This window comes from Peromyscus californicus, unplaced genomic scaffold (assembly GCF_007827085.1).
Source record: "Peromyscus californicus insignis strain IS unplaced genomic scaffold, ASM782708v3 Scaffold_7__1_contigs__length_154581171, whole genome shotgun sequence".
NCBI classification, from domain to species: domain Eukaryota; kingdom Metazoa; phylum Chordata; class Mammalia; order Rodentia; family Cricetidae; genus Peromyscus; species Peromyscus californicus.
The window spans coordinates 60,592,382-60,607,339 of NW_026294595.1; the positions used below are offsets into that span (position 1 = coordinate 60,592,382).

The window sequence follows — 14,958 nt, forward strand, 5'->3', positions numbered from 1 at the left end:
AAACTGTAAATGGCAATGCCACATACTCCGGTATAAGCATGGGCAAAGCGCTGAGTCTCTCAGGTGTTTACTGCTTCCATCTGTTTAATAAGACAATGGGAGTTACTTTCTAGAGCTGCTCTGAAGAATATAAGGAGAGAATGTCTGTAAATGTCTCATTTTATTTTGTATAGGCATTGTTTCTATATTCTTGACCACAGCGATCTCCCATCACTGTGTAGACTGTTGTCTCCACCAAGCTGGAAACATTGAGAGGGATGATAACCTTAAGAATGGGGAGGTTGGGGAAAAAGCAGCTCAAGGGCTCTGCCAACTAGGAGGTAAAGAGTGATGTCACAGCCAGATCAGACCGACAATATGTACTTCCTGCAGGCGCTCCAAATACAAAGCATGCTCATTTGTCAAGCTGGGTTCCTTCCCTGTAGATGTATGTGGTACTCGGTTCCACCAGCTGATCTCGATAATGTCATAAGCAGTCACCCAAGATCTCAATTTGGCCGGTTAGACCTCAAATTCGACACACTCAGCCCTGTCCCCATCAACTCCAATTAACCATCTCTGTTGATTCTAACCCCAAATACCGATTTCCCCTACCTTTCCTCTTGTTTTCAGGCTCATGCGTCTTTGGCAGCTTCCCATTTTTTTGTTGTTGTTGTTGTTATTTGTTTGATTTTGTTTTATAACAAATGCCTAAATGTGGCTGTGTCTTTTCCCCTCTATCTTTCATGCTGATAGACAGTGATCCTGAAAACGCATGGCTGATCGGGTATCTCTTTCCTGTTTGGTTTCCTTCAAAACCGTCTTTAGTGTAGAACTCTGCTTGCTTATATAGCATCCAAGACTGTTGGAGTTGCCATCTGTGAAACGCCACTACACTCTAAGTACATACAAGTGTCTGCTAGTTATTTTTAAACAGCCTCGTATTCTCCACTTTCCTTTCACTGTAGCAAAGGGTCAGTCCTCTGGTATCTGCTCTCATACTTTCCCAAGCACATTGCGCTTTTATGTGTCACACACACACACACACACACACACACACACACACACACACACACACACGCTTCCAGTTTTAGATGACCTGGTTGCTCCTATTTCTGTGTGAGCTCCTATTTTGTACACTCTGCCTCCCCCAGTCCCTTCCACAGACCATACTTAATTTTGTTCAACTCTGTGTGAGCTCTAAATGCTTGTACTTCTTCCTCAGTTGCAACCACCACAGTGGACTGCTTTGCTTATATATTGCCTTGCTCTCACAGGTGGTAAGCTTGTTGAACGAAGGGATTCTCTTTTATTTATTCCAAGCTCCTGACTAAATGCGCAGTGAGCACCTTGTTAAGTATTTGTTAAGTAAGACTTTTGTTTGTTTGTTTTTGTTTTAGTTTTAGACAGGGTCTTTCTATATATATAGCCCTGGATGTCCTGGTATTCACTATGTAGAACAGGCTAGCCTCAAACTCACAGTTATCTGCCTGCCTCTGCCGGGAGTGCTGAAATTAAAGTCTGGTAAGACTTTAAAAAAACAAACAAATGGGCCAGGCCACGGTGGCACACGCCTTTAATCCCAGCACTCAGGAGCCCGAGCCAGGAGGATCTCTGTGTAGTTTTGGTGCCTGCCCTGGATTTTGCTCTGTAGACCAGGCTGGCCTAGAACTACTCAGAGAAACCCTGTCTCAAAACAAACAAACGAAAAACCTCAAAACACATGAAAAGTGTAACTTACAACAGGTAAAAGTATAATTAGGAATATTTTATGATGAAGAAAGAAATTCTTCTTTAAGTAGAAAAGGATAGTTTATTGAAAGTCTGCAGAGTATCAGTTGATCTTGTAAGCAGGCCACGGCTCAGCAGAGAGTATTCAGTTAAAGGAGCCTGGCCTTTGAACCAATGATACCCCATGGTTTCTTGAGGGTAATCTTTGTCTACATCGGGGTCAAGTGGGAGGAATTTCATTCCACTTTGCACACATTTCTCTGCTGCCTCGATAAAGAATGAGGACCCAAAGGTCCTTGAGCTCCGAGAAAGTCTCTCCTGTTAGTCTCTACCTAGCTAAGCGCCCGGGCACCAGCATCACCTTGCGGAGCACTTGCCCGGTGGCGGCGGCGGCGGCGGCGGCGGGGGCCCGGTCCCCGCTCGCCCCTCCCGGCGGTCACGTGCACGAGGATGCGAAGCCCGCTCGCCACCCTCCCGCCGACCCGCTCCTCCTCCTCCTCCTCCTCCTCCCGCCGAAGCTGTGCACCACAGACAGCGCGAGGGGGAGCGAGCGAGCGGGCGCGGCCGGGTTCCGCAGCCCTGGCGCCCGCCGCCGCCCGCAGCCCCGCAATATGCCTCCGTGGCCCGCTGGCTCTCGGCCATGGCGAGGCTCTGCCGGCGCATCCCCTGCGCCCTGCTCCTCGGCCTGGCCGCGGTGCTGCTGAAGGCGCGGCTGGTCCCCGCGGCCGCCAGAGCCGAACTCAGCCGCTCCGACCTCAGCCTCATCCAGCAGCAACAGCAGCAGCAGCAGCAACAGCAAAAGCAGCGGGAGGAGGCGGAGGAGGAGAGGCCAGAGGTGCCTGGGGCATCCTCTACTTCGCCGGTTCCAGGTAGGTTCCAGCAGCCGGGCCCTGCTTTGCATCTGTGCCAGCGATCTCGTCTGGCTTCGCGGGGTTTTTAGCTCCTTTGCCATCTCCCCTTTGCCTATCCTTGCCGGTCCCTATCCCTCCGCATCTTCCCAGGTTGCCGGTCCGGCCTTTGGTTCTTTGCTCCGGTGGGAAATCTTCCCCGCAGGGCACTGCGAGGAGCTTGAGAAGGGTCGGGGACCGTAAAAGGAGAGGGGCAGGGCGAGTCAAGGTGGGTGCCTGCTTCCACTGATCTTTTCTTTTTTTTTTATTTTTATTTTTCCCTCCCTTCTTTCTGTACACACACACACACACACACACACACACACACACACACACACACACACACACGCTCTCAAATCCCTTTTGCATTCTGTTCTCTTTCCTCTCCTAGATACCGAGCAGTTTTGCCATATACACCCACACAGCTTTTGCACTGTTTCTCCCTGCCTGCTGTATTTAAATTTAGAACCGGAAAAAGAAATCTCGATTTATTTTATTCTATTTCTCTTCTTATCCCAGGAAAGGTTTAAAGCCGCTTGCAAAAAAAGGGGGGGGGGGGGAAGCATTTGTTACAATAAGGTGAAAGAAAACAATGAAACAGGAGTTTGTAGTTGAAGGAAGGGACGAGGGAGGGAGACAGATAGGTAAGCATGGAGTGACGCTTTGCCCCTCCCCCTGAAGGGAATCTCCTTGTAGTGGAACTTAAATGAGCCCTCTCTTGACACATTGGGTAGGGGCGATGAAATATGGGTGTAGTATATATGACCATTTCAGTCCCCTATTTTCTGTCTTCCCCTCCCCCCAGTTAAAGCTCCCGGGTAAGCAAAGAGCTCGGCTATCCATTTAAATAGCCTTTACCCAGCCCCCAACCCAGTTAGTTACCTTCTACACTGTAGATTCTGCCTGGGTTTGGAAAGCAATGGGGATTTTTATTTTTATTTTTTTAAGCCACCAGTTTTCTGACTAGTGGGCTGAGGTTTCACAAACCGAAGATGAGTGCTATTCTAACACTGACTTTTCTTTTAAAATCTGCCTAGTAACATCACAGAAGATGCTGAAAATGAAATTCTGTAGAATGGAATCAGCATCTTAGTTTATCTTGCTTGCTCATCATCAGAGAACAGTTCGGAGGCATGCCAGCTGTGATTCATGACACAGCCCCGATGATTTAATTTCTTGGAGTGCTTTGAGTATAGGATGAAATCACTATGGCGCGCAGGAGAAAGCTTGTGTTTCTGACACCCTCTTAAAACGATTAATAGCACTCAAAGGTGGCTAAAATGGGAAGACATGCAGTGTGTTTGGATCTTACTCAGTTTTTAGTACCTGAAAGTGTTGACACCATGGAGTGCACAAGGCTGGTGTTAGACATGGTAAATCTGGAGAAGTTGGAGATAGTGTTTTCATTACAAGGGAGAGTTCTTACATCAGCAGTGCAGTAGAAGTCTGGGAGAGTATTGATGAGTTTCACGGTTTCTGATGTTTGGGTCTTTTAGGAATATTAGTGAAATGGGTTTGATTACCATAACATAATGTGGTCTGATGAGGGTTATGAATAACTGCAATAATTTGAAAACTTTGTATTTAAAGTGAAAGTTAAACTTTTTTTTTTCTGATATTTATGAGAGATATTTGGAAAAGGATGCTTATTTAGAAAGCTAGCAATCCCTGTTTTATTTAGCTTTATTGAGATAAAGGATCTGCTGCCCAGCAGTTCACACTGAGGTCTGAAGAGTAGCATGGCTCTTCTGTCTTTCTCAAACACTCTAAAGCCCAGTCCAGCAGCAAACAAGTGCAGCCCAGTAGATTACAGTCAGTTAGCCCATATACAAATGAAGTTAAAGTGTCCCCTGAGCTCATTGTGATCTCCACAGTGAATGGGTCCTATTTCAACCTTTGTTCTTTACCCAGATAGACATTTCTATAAAACTATTAAGTGGGAGAATGGCCTCTGCTCAGCTCATACAGTTGTGTGGAGGGATCTGGCCCCTTTGGTTTCTACCTTCCTGCAGCGCTTGTCCTGACTATCCAGGATAGCCACACTGCCCAAATGTTTCTTTCACTTGTAGTGGGTTCAGGGGCCAGACTTCTGCATTTCCTGTTTTCTCTGCACGGAGTTCTGAAACTTAAGTGGGTGGGCATGCATGCTAACTCCTAATCTGCAACCTCTTCTGCCTTGGTTGATCCCCATCCACACCTACCCTTCTTTTTCATTTTAAAAGTATTTATTTATTTATTATTTACTATTGTGTGTATGCGTGTATGTCTATGAGTGTGGGGGTGTAGGTGTCATGTATGGGGAGTCCAGGGGACAACTTGCAAGAACTGGTTCTCCTTCCACCACATGGGCCCTGGGGCTTGAACTCAGGTCATCAGGCTTGGTGGCAATCCCTTGACCTGCCTAGCCATCTCACAGGCCATCCTCAGTAAGCCCATGAGGGCATAGACTTTGCTGCAGTCACTGATGTATTTCTGTCACCTAGAGAGCACTGGTATGTCTAGACACTCATCTGTTTGTGGATGAGTGAGTGAAGAGGTGGATGAAGAGGCTGGCATTAGGGGACACTCATTTCCCAAGTGTTTGTTGAATATTTAACATCTTGTGAATTTCTTCATTAGAATTTGTATAAAAATAAATGTTCTATGAAAAGACTTGTAAGTATAGATGATAAAGGATATATCTTGGATCTTTAGCATTCGCTAATTCCAGTGTTTGTTTTAGTTTGTCTACCTGGAACTAATTGATACTGATACTCGAGGCAATTACTAGACTCTGTCAAGAAGATTCTGAACCTGAGTGCACTTATAATCCTCTTGTGACCTAGGTGGCATTAATGTATTACATCTTTAAATAGTTGTGGCTGAGCCTGATCTATTCTCTGCCTCTGTGTGACACTTCTCATGCCTTGGACATGAGAAACTTGGACATATGAAAACTACAGAATTTTCCTCAGGCAAAATTTAGAAAACTAAGACACATTTAGTGATGTATGACTGAGCAGAGAAATTGACCATCGGCCTTGGTAGTTATTCTCTACAGTTTACTCTTCTGAAAATTTCTCTGTGTTGTTGAGAAATAAGAAAGGTTAAAAAAATGAATATATTACTTTTAAAAATCAGGATTAAAAAAAGTATGGTTCTATTTTCTCATTAACTTATAGAATATTGTCTTTAGAGAGTGATAAGGAGAAAGGCCAAATTTGGGATCTGTCAGGTCCCTTTGTTTCTCTAGCATGTGCAGAAGTCCTGATCTCCCCATCTGTGCTAGTGTTTGCTAGAAATAGATATTTGAGGGGCTAGCAAAGAATTAATTTGGGAGCTGGTGGCAGTTGAATCAGCGATATCATATTCACTCTGATGGCCCGTTAGGCAGGAGACATGTGGAGCTGGAGGCACGGGGAACTGAGAAAATAATGAGTGGCGTTAAAATTCCCCAGGAGAATGTCTTGGGCACATAGAGTCATGAAAAGCTTAATTTTTATGGTCTGAAAAATTTTAATCATGTGTTTATATCTATGTAAATAATTTTGAAAAATGCTGAATATATATAAAATAAACAGATAGTATGATAGACTGTACCAGTCACTTGGTTTCATGATTCTGCCATTATTTTCACTCATACGTCTAACCATTTGCAATTCATGGATTTCTTTTCTTTCTTCTTTTTTTTTTTGGTGTAGTTCTTTTTTTTGTGGGGATATGTGCACATATGTAAATGTACATGTTACTGTGTTCTTTTGATAGACAGGTTTTTATATCTAACCATGCAATGTTTATATCATGGTGAGAAGTTCTCCTTCACCCCCTTCCCAGGCTATCCCTGCCCTTCACCCAGAGTTCAGTGCTGTTTTGATTGTTTTCATTGCAGTTTAGTTATGCATTTTCTGGAACTTCAAGTGTGGGTGCCCATACCATGTGACCCTTTGTGTTCAGCTTCTCTAGCTTAGAATAATTTTTATTGACTTCATTAATTTTCTAGCACATTAGTAATTTACTTCTCTTTACTGATGAGTAGTGTTCCACATCGAGAATTGCACCAGTTCAGTTTAGTGCTTCTTTTGTTATGATTGTTTAGATTGTTTCTGGTGACGGAGGCTGCTACCATCCTTAAGTCTTTGTGTGAACATGCTTTTTATATATTGTGCATAAGAGCCTGGGAGTGGAATTGCTGGGTCAAATGGTGTACTTTAACATTTGAATATTACCCAATATTCTACGTAGCTGGGACCTATATCACTTAATCTAACGATTAATTAAATTACAGAATTACTCACACTTTCTCTTGACTTGAAATGATTTTTGTATGAAAAGAGTACAGGGCCTATCTACAGTACTCAGTATGATATTCTGACACACATAATGGAATAGTTATTATAGTAAAGCACTGTAAATGTCCATCTTCACCTTGAACTTACCAAAAATGTATTCTTAGCAAATTTCCACCATATAATACAGTGTGGTAACTCTCAACATTGTAACTCCTCATTACCTACATTTGGTTGGCTTGTTCAGTCTATATATTTGCAACTTTGTACCCTTGTCCTGTGCCTTTCCTTTGTCTTGGTAGTCATTATTTTTCTCCTCATTTTTATCTGCTGTCTGTGAAAACATGTTTATTTACTTTTTGTGATCAAGGAATTTGAAAAATCAGTAGGAAAAGACTAGAAATCGTTCCGTTTGGAAGTACTCATGCTTTAGAGGCCATATTCCCAGATGGGTGATTATGATTTCTTTCCAGGATTTTAACAACCAAAGGGAACATTTAGTGGATGCTGATTACAGGTTGAAAAACACATGTCATTGTGTTGAATTTGAGTCCAGTTGGTTTTGTGGTGTTTTTTTTTTACAGTGTTCTTAATGTGACTGTACCAAATATTTTTCTGAAACAAAACTCTTCCCTCAAGAATACAAATATTGAACTTGATTCTCTTTCAAAGTTCTGTCTGACTGGGTCAGCCACAGTATTATTGTCATCCATTTGCTTGGCCTAGTGTGATGTTTAATTTTCTTTTGTCCAGATTGCCTTAGCTAGAAAATGAGTGCCGTGTTTTCCATCTATAATCGATAGAATTTGTGTTTTGGAACACTTACTTACCTAGAAGATTCTAAAAACCATGAAAGCTCAGCATTTAAGTGTTTAATTGATACATAAGCTAGGCAAACAGCTTCTCCTTGGGTGGTTATGGTGCACACCTTTAATCCCAGGACTCTGGAAGCAGAGGCAGGTGGCTCTCTGAGTTTGGCTAGCCTGGTCTATAGAGGAGTTCCAGGGATACACAGAAAAAACCCTGCTTCAAAAACACAAAACAAAACAAAAGATTTCTGTTTGGGGATGCCTTTTGAATTGGTCTTTTGTGAAGACATAATCTGTATGTCCAAGACATTAGATTTCTGTACATATTAAATGCTTTTCATGATTGTTCATATTGTTTTTAGGCTGTATTCTTAAATCCTGCTAGATGATGCCTGAGAAAATAAGCACATTCACTTGGGCATAAAATGAGTGAAGGATTCCAAATGCTGCTTCATGGAGAGCAGTGGATGCTGAGGAAGTAGCAGTCACTCTCCATCATTTCCAACATGTCAAACTCTCCTCAGTACCTAATGAACCAAAGCTAGCTAGCCCCAGTAATGCATAAGGCCTTTCAGAACCTCGAGTTCACAAAGCAAGGTCTCTACGTTAAGGTTTTACAACTTACACAGATTTGGAATTAATTTCATTTATAAATGAGATTTCAGTTTCTTTTTACCATGTCCCCCCAAGTAAATTTCTGCGTTTTATAGTCCTGGAGTGAATCACTTAAAATTTAGATAATTTTTTTGTCAGTAGCAATGTCTATTCTTTAGTATATAGACTTTTAGACTTCAGTAAAAAATGCTGCTTATACATTTTATTATTTTTATTTCATTTCCCCTTCATTAAAGATTGTATCTGTTTATGTACCTCAGGCTGGCTTTGGATTTATGATTTTCTTGCTTCAGCCTCTTTAGTACTGGGATTATTAGTGCATGCACCACTACCCTTGACTTAATGGACATATTTTAAATTCATTTGTTCTGCTGAAATTTAGAGTACTTACCGGGCCAAGCCAATTCTCCTCCCTTTGTATGGCCCCCAAAGCTGGGTGATCACTTGGGTAGCTGGAAGCCTGTAGATGTATCTAGCTTTCACTCAGGGCTCAGGGTGAGAAAGCCTGGCTTATAGCCAAGGTTCCTGCTCTAGGTGTATCGCAGACTTCCATGCTTCGACCTGTCTATGTTGCTATTCCAAAGATCCGTTGCTGTGATTGTTTGTCTGTTTGCTTTGTAATAGGGATGTGACTAACAAATCAGAGGGCTAAACAGACGATTTATTCTCCTTACCTCGTTGATTGTACTCAGAGGCTGGCCGGAGAATGCAGACACGCTGGCTCTTGTGATGCATGCCACTTCGGCCTGCTCCCTTGTTTCTCGGGAAACAGTCCAAATTAAGTTATCCCAATGTGGCTCAGGATGGTTAAATGGGTTATGTTTCTTCCAAAACATAAGTACGTGCTCCATGTCTTCCACATTTGCACGAATAGGATTGGTTTATAAATGTCTGGGTGACCAAGGCAGGGTGGGCAGGCTTATCAAAGGAGTGTCTACTTACTGTGAAAGTGAAATAGAGAGAGACCCTGCAAGGGGAGGAAACAGCAGCCCACATGGCAAGCACATTCAGCTAAAGCACAACAAACTATATATGGGTTTGGGTTAATAATAAAACGCGTGCTGTGAAATAAAAATTGTGAGTAATTAAATGTGTGAGGTACTACTAAGTTGTGGTGGCTGGCCTTGAATTTGTAATCTTCCTACTTTAGCCTCCCGAGTAGCTGAGATTATAGGTAAAGGCTTGTATGTCTGGCTCAGTGTTTCTTTGTGTTAATTAGAGTTCAACTTTTATTATAATTATATATGAGAAAACTATAGTAATGCATGAAATAACTAATCCTTTTAAAATTTCATTTACAGTGAAGCAGTGTCTAAATTTTAAAACACATAATTAAAAAATCAGAAGTGTTGCCGTTGTAGGTGGTACCTGGGTCTGTGCTTTACAAGTGTTTTGGGAACCAGGGCTTCTCAGACTAGAATGAAAATGATCTTGTCTTAAGAGGTTTTTTTCTGGAGATGTTTGAAAAGTGAATAGGAGCTAAAACAGGTCATTCAAAGAAATTGTTATCACCGGCTATTTACCAAATCCAACAAAGCTGTCAATTAATGATAATCTAATTTAATTCTTAGAAAATATGAGAGAATGAGTTTTCATTGTAATTTAAACATTCATTGCCACCTGGTTCAAATTTGTGAATCAGAAGAACATGAATTTCAAAATGTTTCTCTGCTATAGCACTTCCAATAGGGAGGAGGTCTCGAGACTCAAGAAACTTGTCAAATGTAGGAAGTAAGCTAAGTGTATATCTGAGAGGTCATGAAGAGGTCATACAATGCACTGTGACCTCCCCCCCCCCCACACACACACCAGCAGGAAAGCACTCTCCATCATGAATCCTTGTATATGTGAAGGAGTTCTTGCCCCTCCTACCTCATCCTGCAGGGGTTCTAGGGAGCCAGTGGAAAGATATGGAGGGCTCCTGAGAACCCTAAGAGAGACACATCATCATCATCAGCTAGCGTTCAGTGTCTATGAGATTTTTAAGAAAATCCCTAGTCCCTAAAGTTTAAGAAAACTTTCCCTGGTTAGTTAAACATTTTTAAATGGACTAATTGGGAAAAGAACAAAGGAATTATTCAGATTGAAATGATTTTTTTGTGTTTTCTTAACACGTGATTTTTCTTTTAATTTTTGGGTAAATTATGGTAGGGAAAATTATGATGCTTGACAGAAATATAAGCAATTCTTCCAGAAAGCCTAAAAACTGCAATTTCTTGGAACATAGCTCTGTGGCCAGTTCTTTCAGGGTTGGCTTTTCAATTCTGTTTGCACAGTGACTACCAGTACATAATACCCTTTTGATAAATCACAGGACTTTGAATTGTTTTACATATAGGTTCTGTTATGCAGTAAGCTGGCAGAGCCCCTTATACCCCAAACCTGTCACTTTGGCAAACAGCTATAAACTCTATCACTTGACTATTCCACAGGAGGACGGAGTCACTGAGATGGAGGGAATGACCTTCATCCAAGCTGTGATGATGCTCTCATCTTTGGGTTCTGCCACACCTGAGTCTAAGCCTCAAGCTGTTCTAGCAAATAAGGGCTGACCCTGGGAGTCAGAAGTTCCCAAAGAAGGCTTTTATGAAACTTAATACTTAATGTATTAAACTTTGGTCTTTAAACAATTTACAGGTCAAAGTAGTAACTTCAGCCTGCAAAGATTTAAATCTTGTGATTTAACTAGCAGTTTTCATTGCCAACACCACACCAGGCTTTGGAACTAATACCATCTTTAAATTCAGTGGAACATATTTTTCTTACTTTTTCATTCACGCCTCTTCTGCTTTCAAGAATAACTAATGGATTTGGGATTTGGAAAAGCTAGTGCTGTGAAGAATGAAAGGACTCTGGCAGCTGCCTCTGTTTTTAGGACTTTATCTATCTTGTAGGAAATATTCCTGCATTTGAAAACCCAGAGAGGGAAATGTGAAGATTCAACAAGTATATGTTGAGACCCCCTCAAACTGCAGCTACAGGGGAGAATGTGGAAGGACAGACATGAAGGTCGCAAGGATGGAGATATCTATCCCTGACAAACCTCAGGGCTTGTGGCCTTTTCACTTCCTGTATGTAAGGACTCCTGCAGGGACCGTGTGGGCCCAGCATGCATGTGGTGGCTCAGGCGCAGGTTTGACAAAGGCAGAGGAAAATGTCTTGACTCAGTTTCTCCCCTTCTTCCCGTATCAGCACTCCTTACCAGAAATGCAGTAGAAAATCTGTAATTCTTGAACAACAACCTAATGATTACATTAAAAACTGCATTTACACATTAGTATTACCATAAAAAGTTGCTGAGTATTGTCATATATGCTCACTAAATAGATTTATATTTGACAACAAAAATTAGTGTTTTTTTTTCATTTAATTACTATTTTTGGCTCTTAATTTTTCTGTCATAAGATGACTTCATCTACTGCAGTGTCTTTAAATGCCAGCTAGATGCTAAGATTCCCCTGCGCTCTTCACGTGGAGATATAATGGGCATTTCTGCTTCATTATGTCTAAGACTGGAGTTTAAGTTCCCCACCGCACCATGCAGAATCGACATCTGCCTCACATTTCTTACAACAAAACAAACCAAACAAACAACCAGTGCTGGAGCTGGCATGGAGGCGTATGTCTGTAATCACAGCGTTTGGGAGGCAGAGGCAGAAGAAAGAAGCGATTGAGAAGAGTTTGGGCTACATGAGGTCTTGTCTCAAAAACAAACAGAAGTCCCAGCCAGCCAGCCAGCCAACCAAACCAACCAACCAACCAACCAACCAACCAACCAAACAAACAAACAAACAAACAATCCAACCTCCAAACCAAAGATCAAAACCAGTATTAGAGATCAAACCTAGAGCCTTCATGCACGCTAGATATGTACTCTACACTGAGCTATATCCCCAGCCCTAAATATTTTTATTTTGAAACCAACTTCCCAAGTTGCTACTATTTGCCAGGTGCTGTGTGAGCTACCTGTATTGCTTACTTGTCTCGTCATAACAGACACAGTATAAGGAGGGAAGGGCTTGCTCTGGTGCCCAGTTCACGGTCACAGGACCTTTCAGCACAGCCTGCTTATGTCCCTGTAGACCAGGGAGCAGAGAGGATGGACTACAAGAAGGGTGAACCTCAAATGAGAAACTTGAGGGTTCCTTCTTCCAAAATGACTCCAGTTTGTGTCAAGTTGACATAAAACTAGCCAACACATTAACATACGGTAGAAAACTTCCCTTTGCTGTTAAAAGCGTGGGGGTGTCATGGCCTTGACCAAATGTTCTATTCTTACTCAGCATGTCAGTTCTTTACATAACTTAACAGAGATGGGTTGTGTCTTGACGTCTGTTAAAGCCTTCCTCTCTTGTCCCTCTGTGCCATGTGCCAGCCTACTGACCCTCATGAAAGCATGTAACGTGCCTCCTTTCCCAGTCAGCAACCCCAGACTTCGTTACTTCTTGTTGTTGTGGTATCTGAATGGAGACTTCTACAAAATACAAGTTTCTGCATAGCGATCGCCTCTTTCTGCCGAATGAGGAAACTCTTGAGGCCGACGATGCATTAGGACTCTATTCATGAAGTCAGGTTTCAGGTGAGGCTAGAAGTGTGTTCACAGCCAGAGGGCACATAGCTGGAAATTCCCAATTCTGAAGAAAAGGTATCAAACTGACTGCAAGCTGTATACCTTGATATATTTTTTTCCCTATATACAGCATGCATTTTATTCAGTTATCCGTTTAAGACTATCTGGGGTCTGGATGATAAAATACGGCAGATGAACTTTGTTATTATGAGGTTCACAGTTTAGAAAGGAACAGAAAGGTTTTATAGTTTTTCTTTACCACTTCAGGCCCCTGGTAAAGCAGTTTCTACATTAAAAAAAAAAAAAGTCCATTAAATTCTGTAAGTCTTCCAGACTGGGAGAGCTGAGACATGAAGCAGGTGGCTTCCTGGGGAAGCATATGGGCAGATTGTGGCTGTTCTCCCTCAGGCTGGGGCCCAGGATTCCCAGGGCACATGTATAGTATGTTGTCTTTTTGGGCTTTCAGAGACTGAGGGGAAGGTTATACCACATCACCCCAGTGACAGGGAGAACTATTATTTATAGCAGTGAATCAGTATAAATCTATGCAATGGAAAGACACCATCTTAACCCCCTTAGACCTCTATTTCTACTGTTTCATTCATCACCCTCCCAGAGACTCAGAAATCATGAAGTCTGGGTTCTCCCCTGCAATTTAAATGTATGGTCACTGTGGCTTTTGTGTCTGTTCCTGCTATTTTATTTGCTCAGCCATTGCCCCTGGCCAAATCCCGTTCCATCTGTTTGGACTCTGGTAATAATATATTGGGTCTCCCTGTGTCTCTTCCTTCTAATTCAAACAACCTGGTGCCGTGCAACTTCCTGCCTTTCTTTTCTTGAAGGATATAATTTCTAATATAAAAATGAAGTTTTACCATATTGATACTATGTTGTGTTAGAGGTCCCCATCTACCTGCTCCCCATTATTGTTTATAATGAATACTTGCAAATATGAGGGAAAATTGGGACAGAGTGATGGATATTCACATACACTATCAAGGTAGAGCACACGTTAAGATGTCACCATATTTACTTATCTCTATTACCCCCTATTTTCTCTCTCTCTCTCTCTCTCTCTCTCTCTCTCTCTCTCTCTCTGACTCGTGCAGCTTCGCAGGGCCATCTGAAAAACACATCTGAGTTTCATTCTGAAAATATTTAGCTTGCTTTCTTAATATCTAGTTAACTTTCAGCAGATAAGCTTATAATTGAAACAATTTAAAAAACTTTGAAAAAAGAACTATGCAAAAACCAGTGAAGAATAAAATACAACAAACGAATAAGTGAGTCTTATAGACCGTGGGTGTGGAGGATTCGTAAGATTCACTTTGATGTTACGATGGTAAAGATGGCACGTTTATATCTACATGCCCACCCAGGATGGTAGGACAGTGTTATTTAAGGTAGCATTCTGGCTGTATTACTCTCTGCCACGCTTCCTATTTGTTTTCTTCTTTGGTCACTGTCTCACCAGTCTCTGGTCATTGTCCCCTACCCTATGTATAACTCTCATGGTGGATGTATACACGCTTATACAATTCTTTTCTTTCCCACCCTTCTGTCTATGCTGTCCCCATCGTTCCATGTTTGTGATGGAGATTGGCGAGCCCATCCTTGGTCTTTACCCTGAAAGAGTCAGGTATTCTGTGAACAGAAAAGACGAAGGTCAGACACAGAAATGGACATCTCGTATCAGTTAATGTCTGGCTACATGACTTCTATCCTTGTGGTTTGTTTGTGTAAAACACCTTCTTGGATTCAACACGAGGATGGATTCTCATGTTTGCACCAGCAAATCCTGATGGGATTTGTATAGCTGTTGGCCAAAAAGTCTTAACTAGCTCTATGCTGTTTCCCACACTGTCTTCATGCCCGGCAGATTTAAGATCTGTTGACTTCCTCTTCCTTTCGGCACTATCCTGCTTCTGTCTCATCTCTGACTCCAGCAGAAGTCCACCTAAGTCTGCCTTCATCACATTTGCCGACTCGCGATTATCTCTCAACAAACCACTTAGACCCTTTATTGGATGAGTCTGTATCTGAAACATGGTGTTTAAATGTCCCCATTCTCAGTGTCTCATTATTCTTCCTTTAGAGTTTGT

General features: G+C 42.0%; 1 protein-coding gene across 1 annotated transcript in view; it reads left to right on the plus strand.

The window, feature by feature from the left end:
* Positions 1-2,233: 2,233 nt before the first annotated feature.
* Fam171b (family with sequence similarity 171 member B) overlaps positions 2,234-14,958 on the plus strand; it is a 52,331-nt gene continuing 39,606 nt past the window's right edge. The window contains exon 1 of the mRNA XM_052723008.1: positions 2,234-2,579. Coding sequence (XP_052578968.1) covers positions 2,351-2,579 — 229 coding nt within the window. The 5' untranslated portion in view covers positions 2,234-2,350. The remainder of the gene's footprint in view (positions 2,580-14,958) is intronic.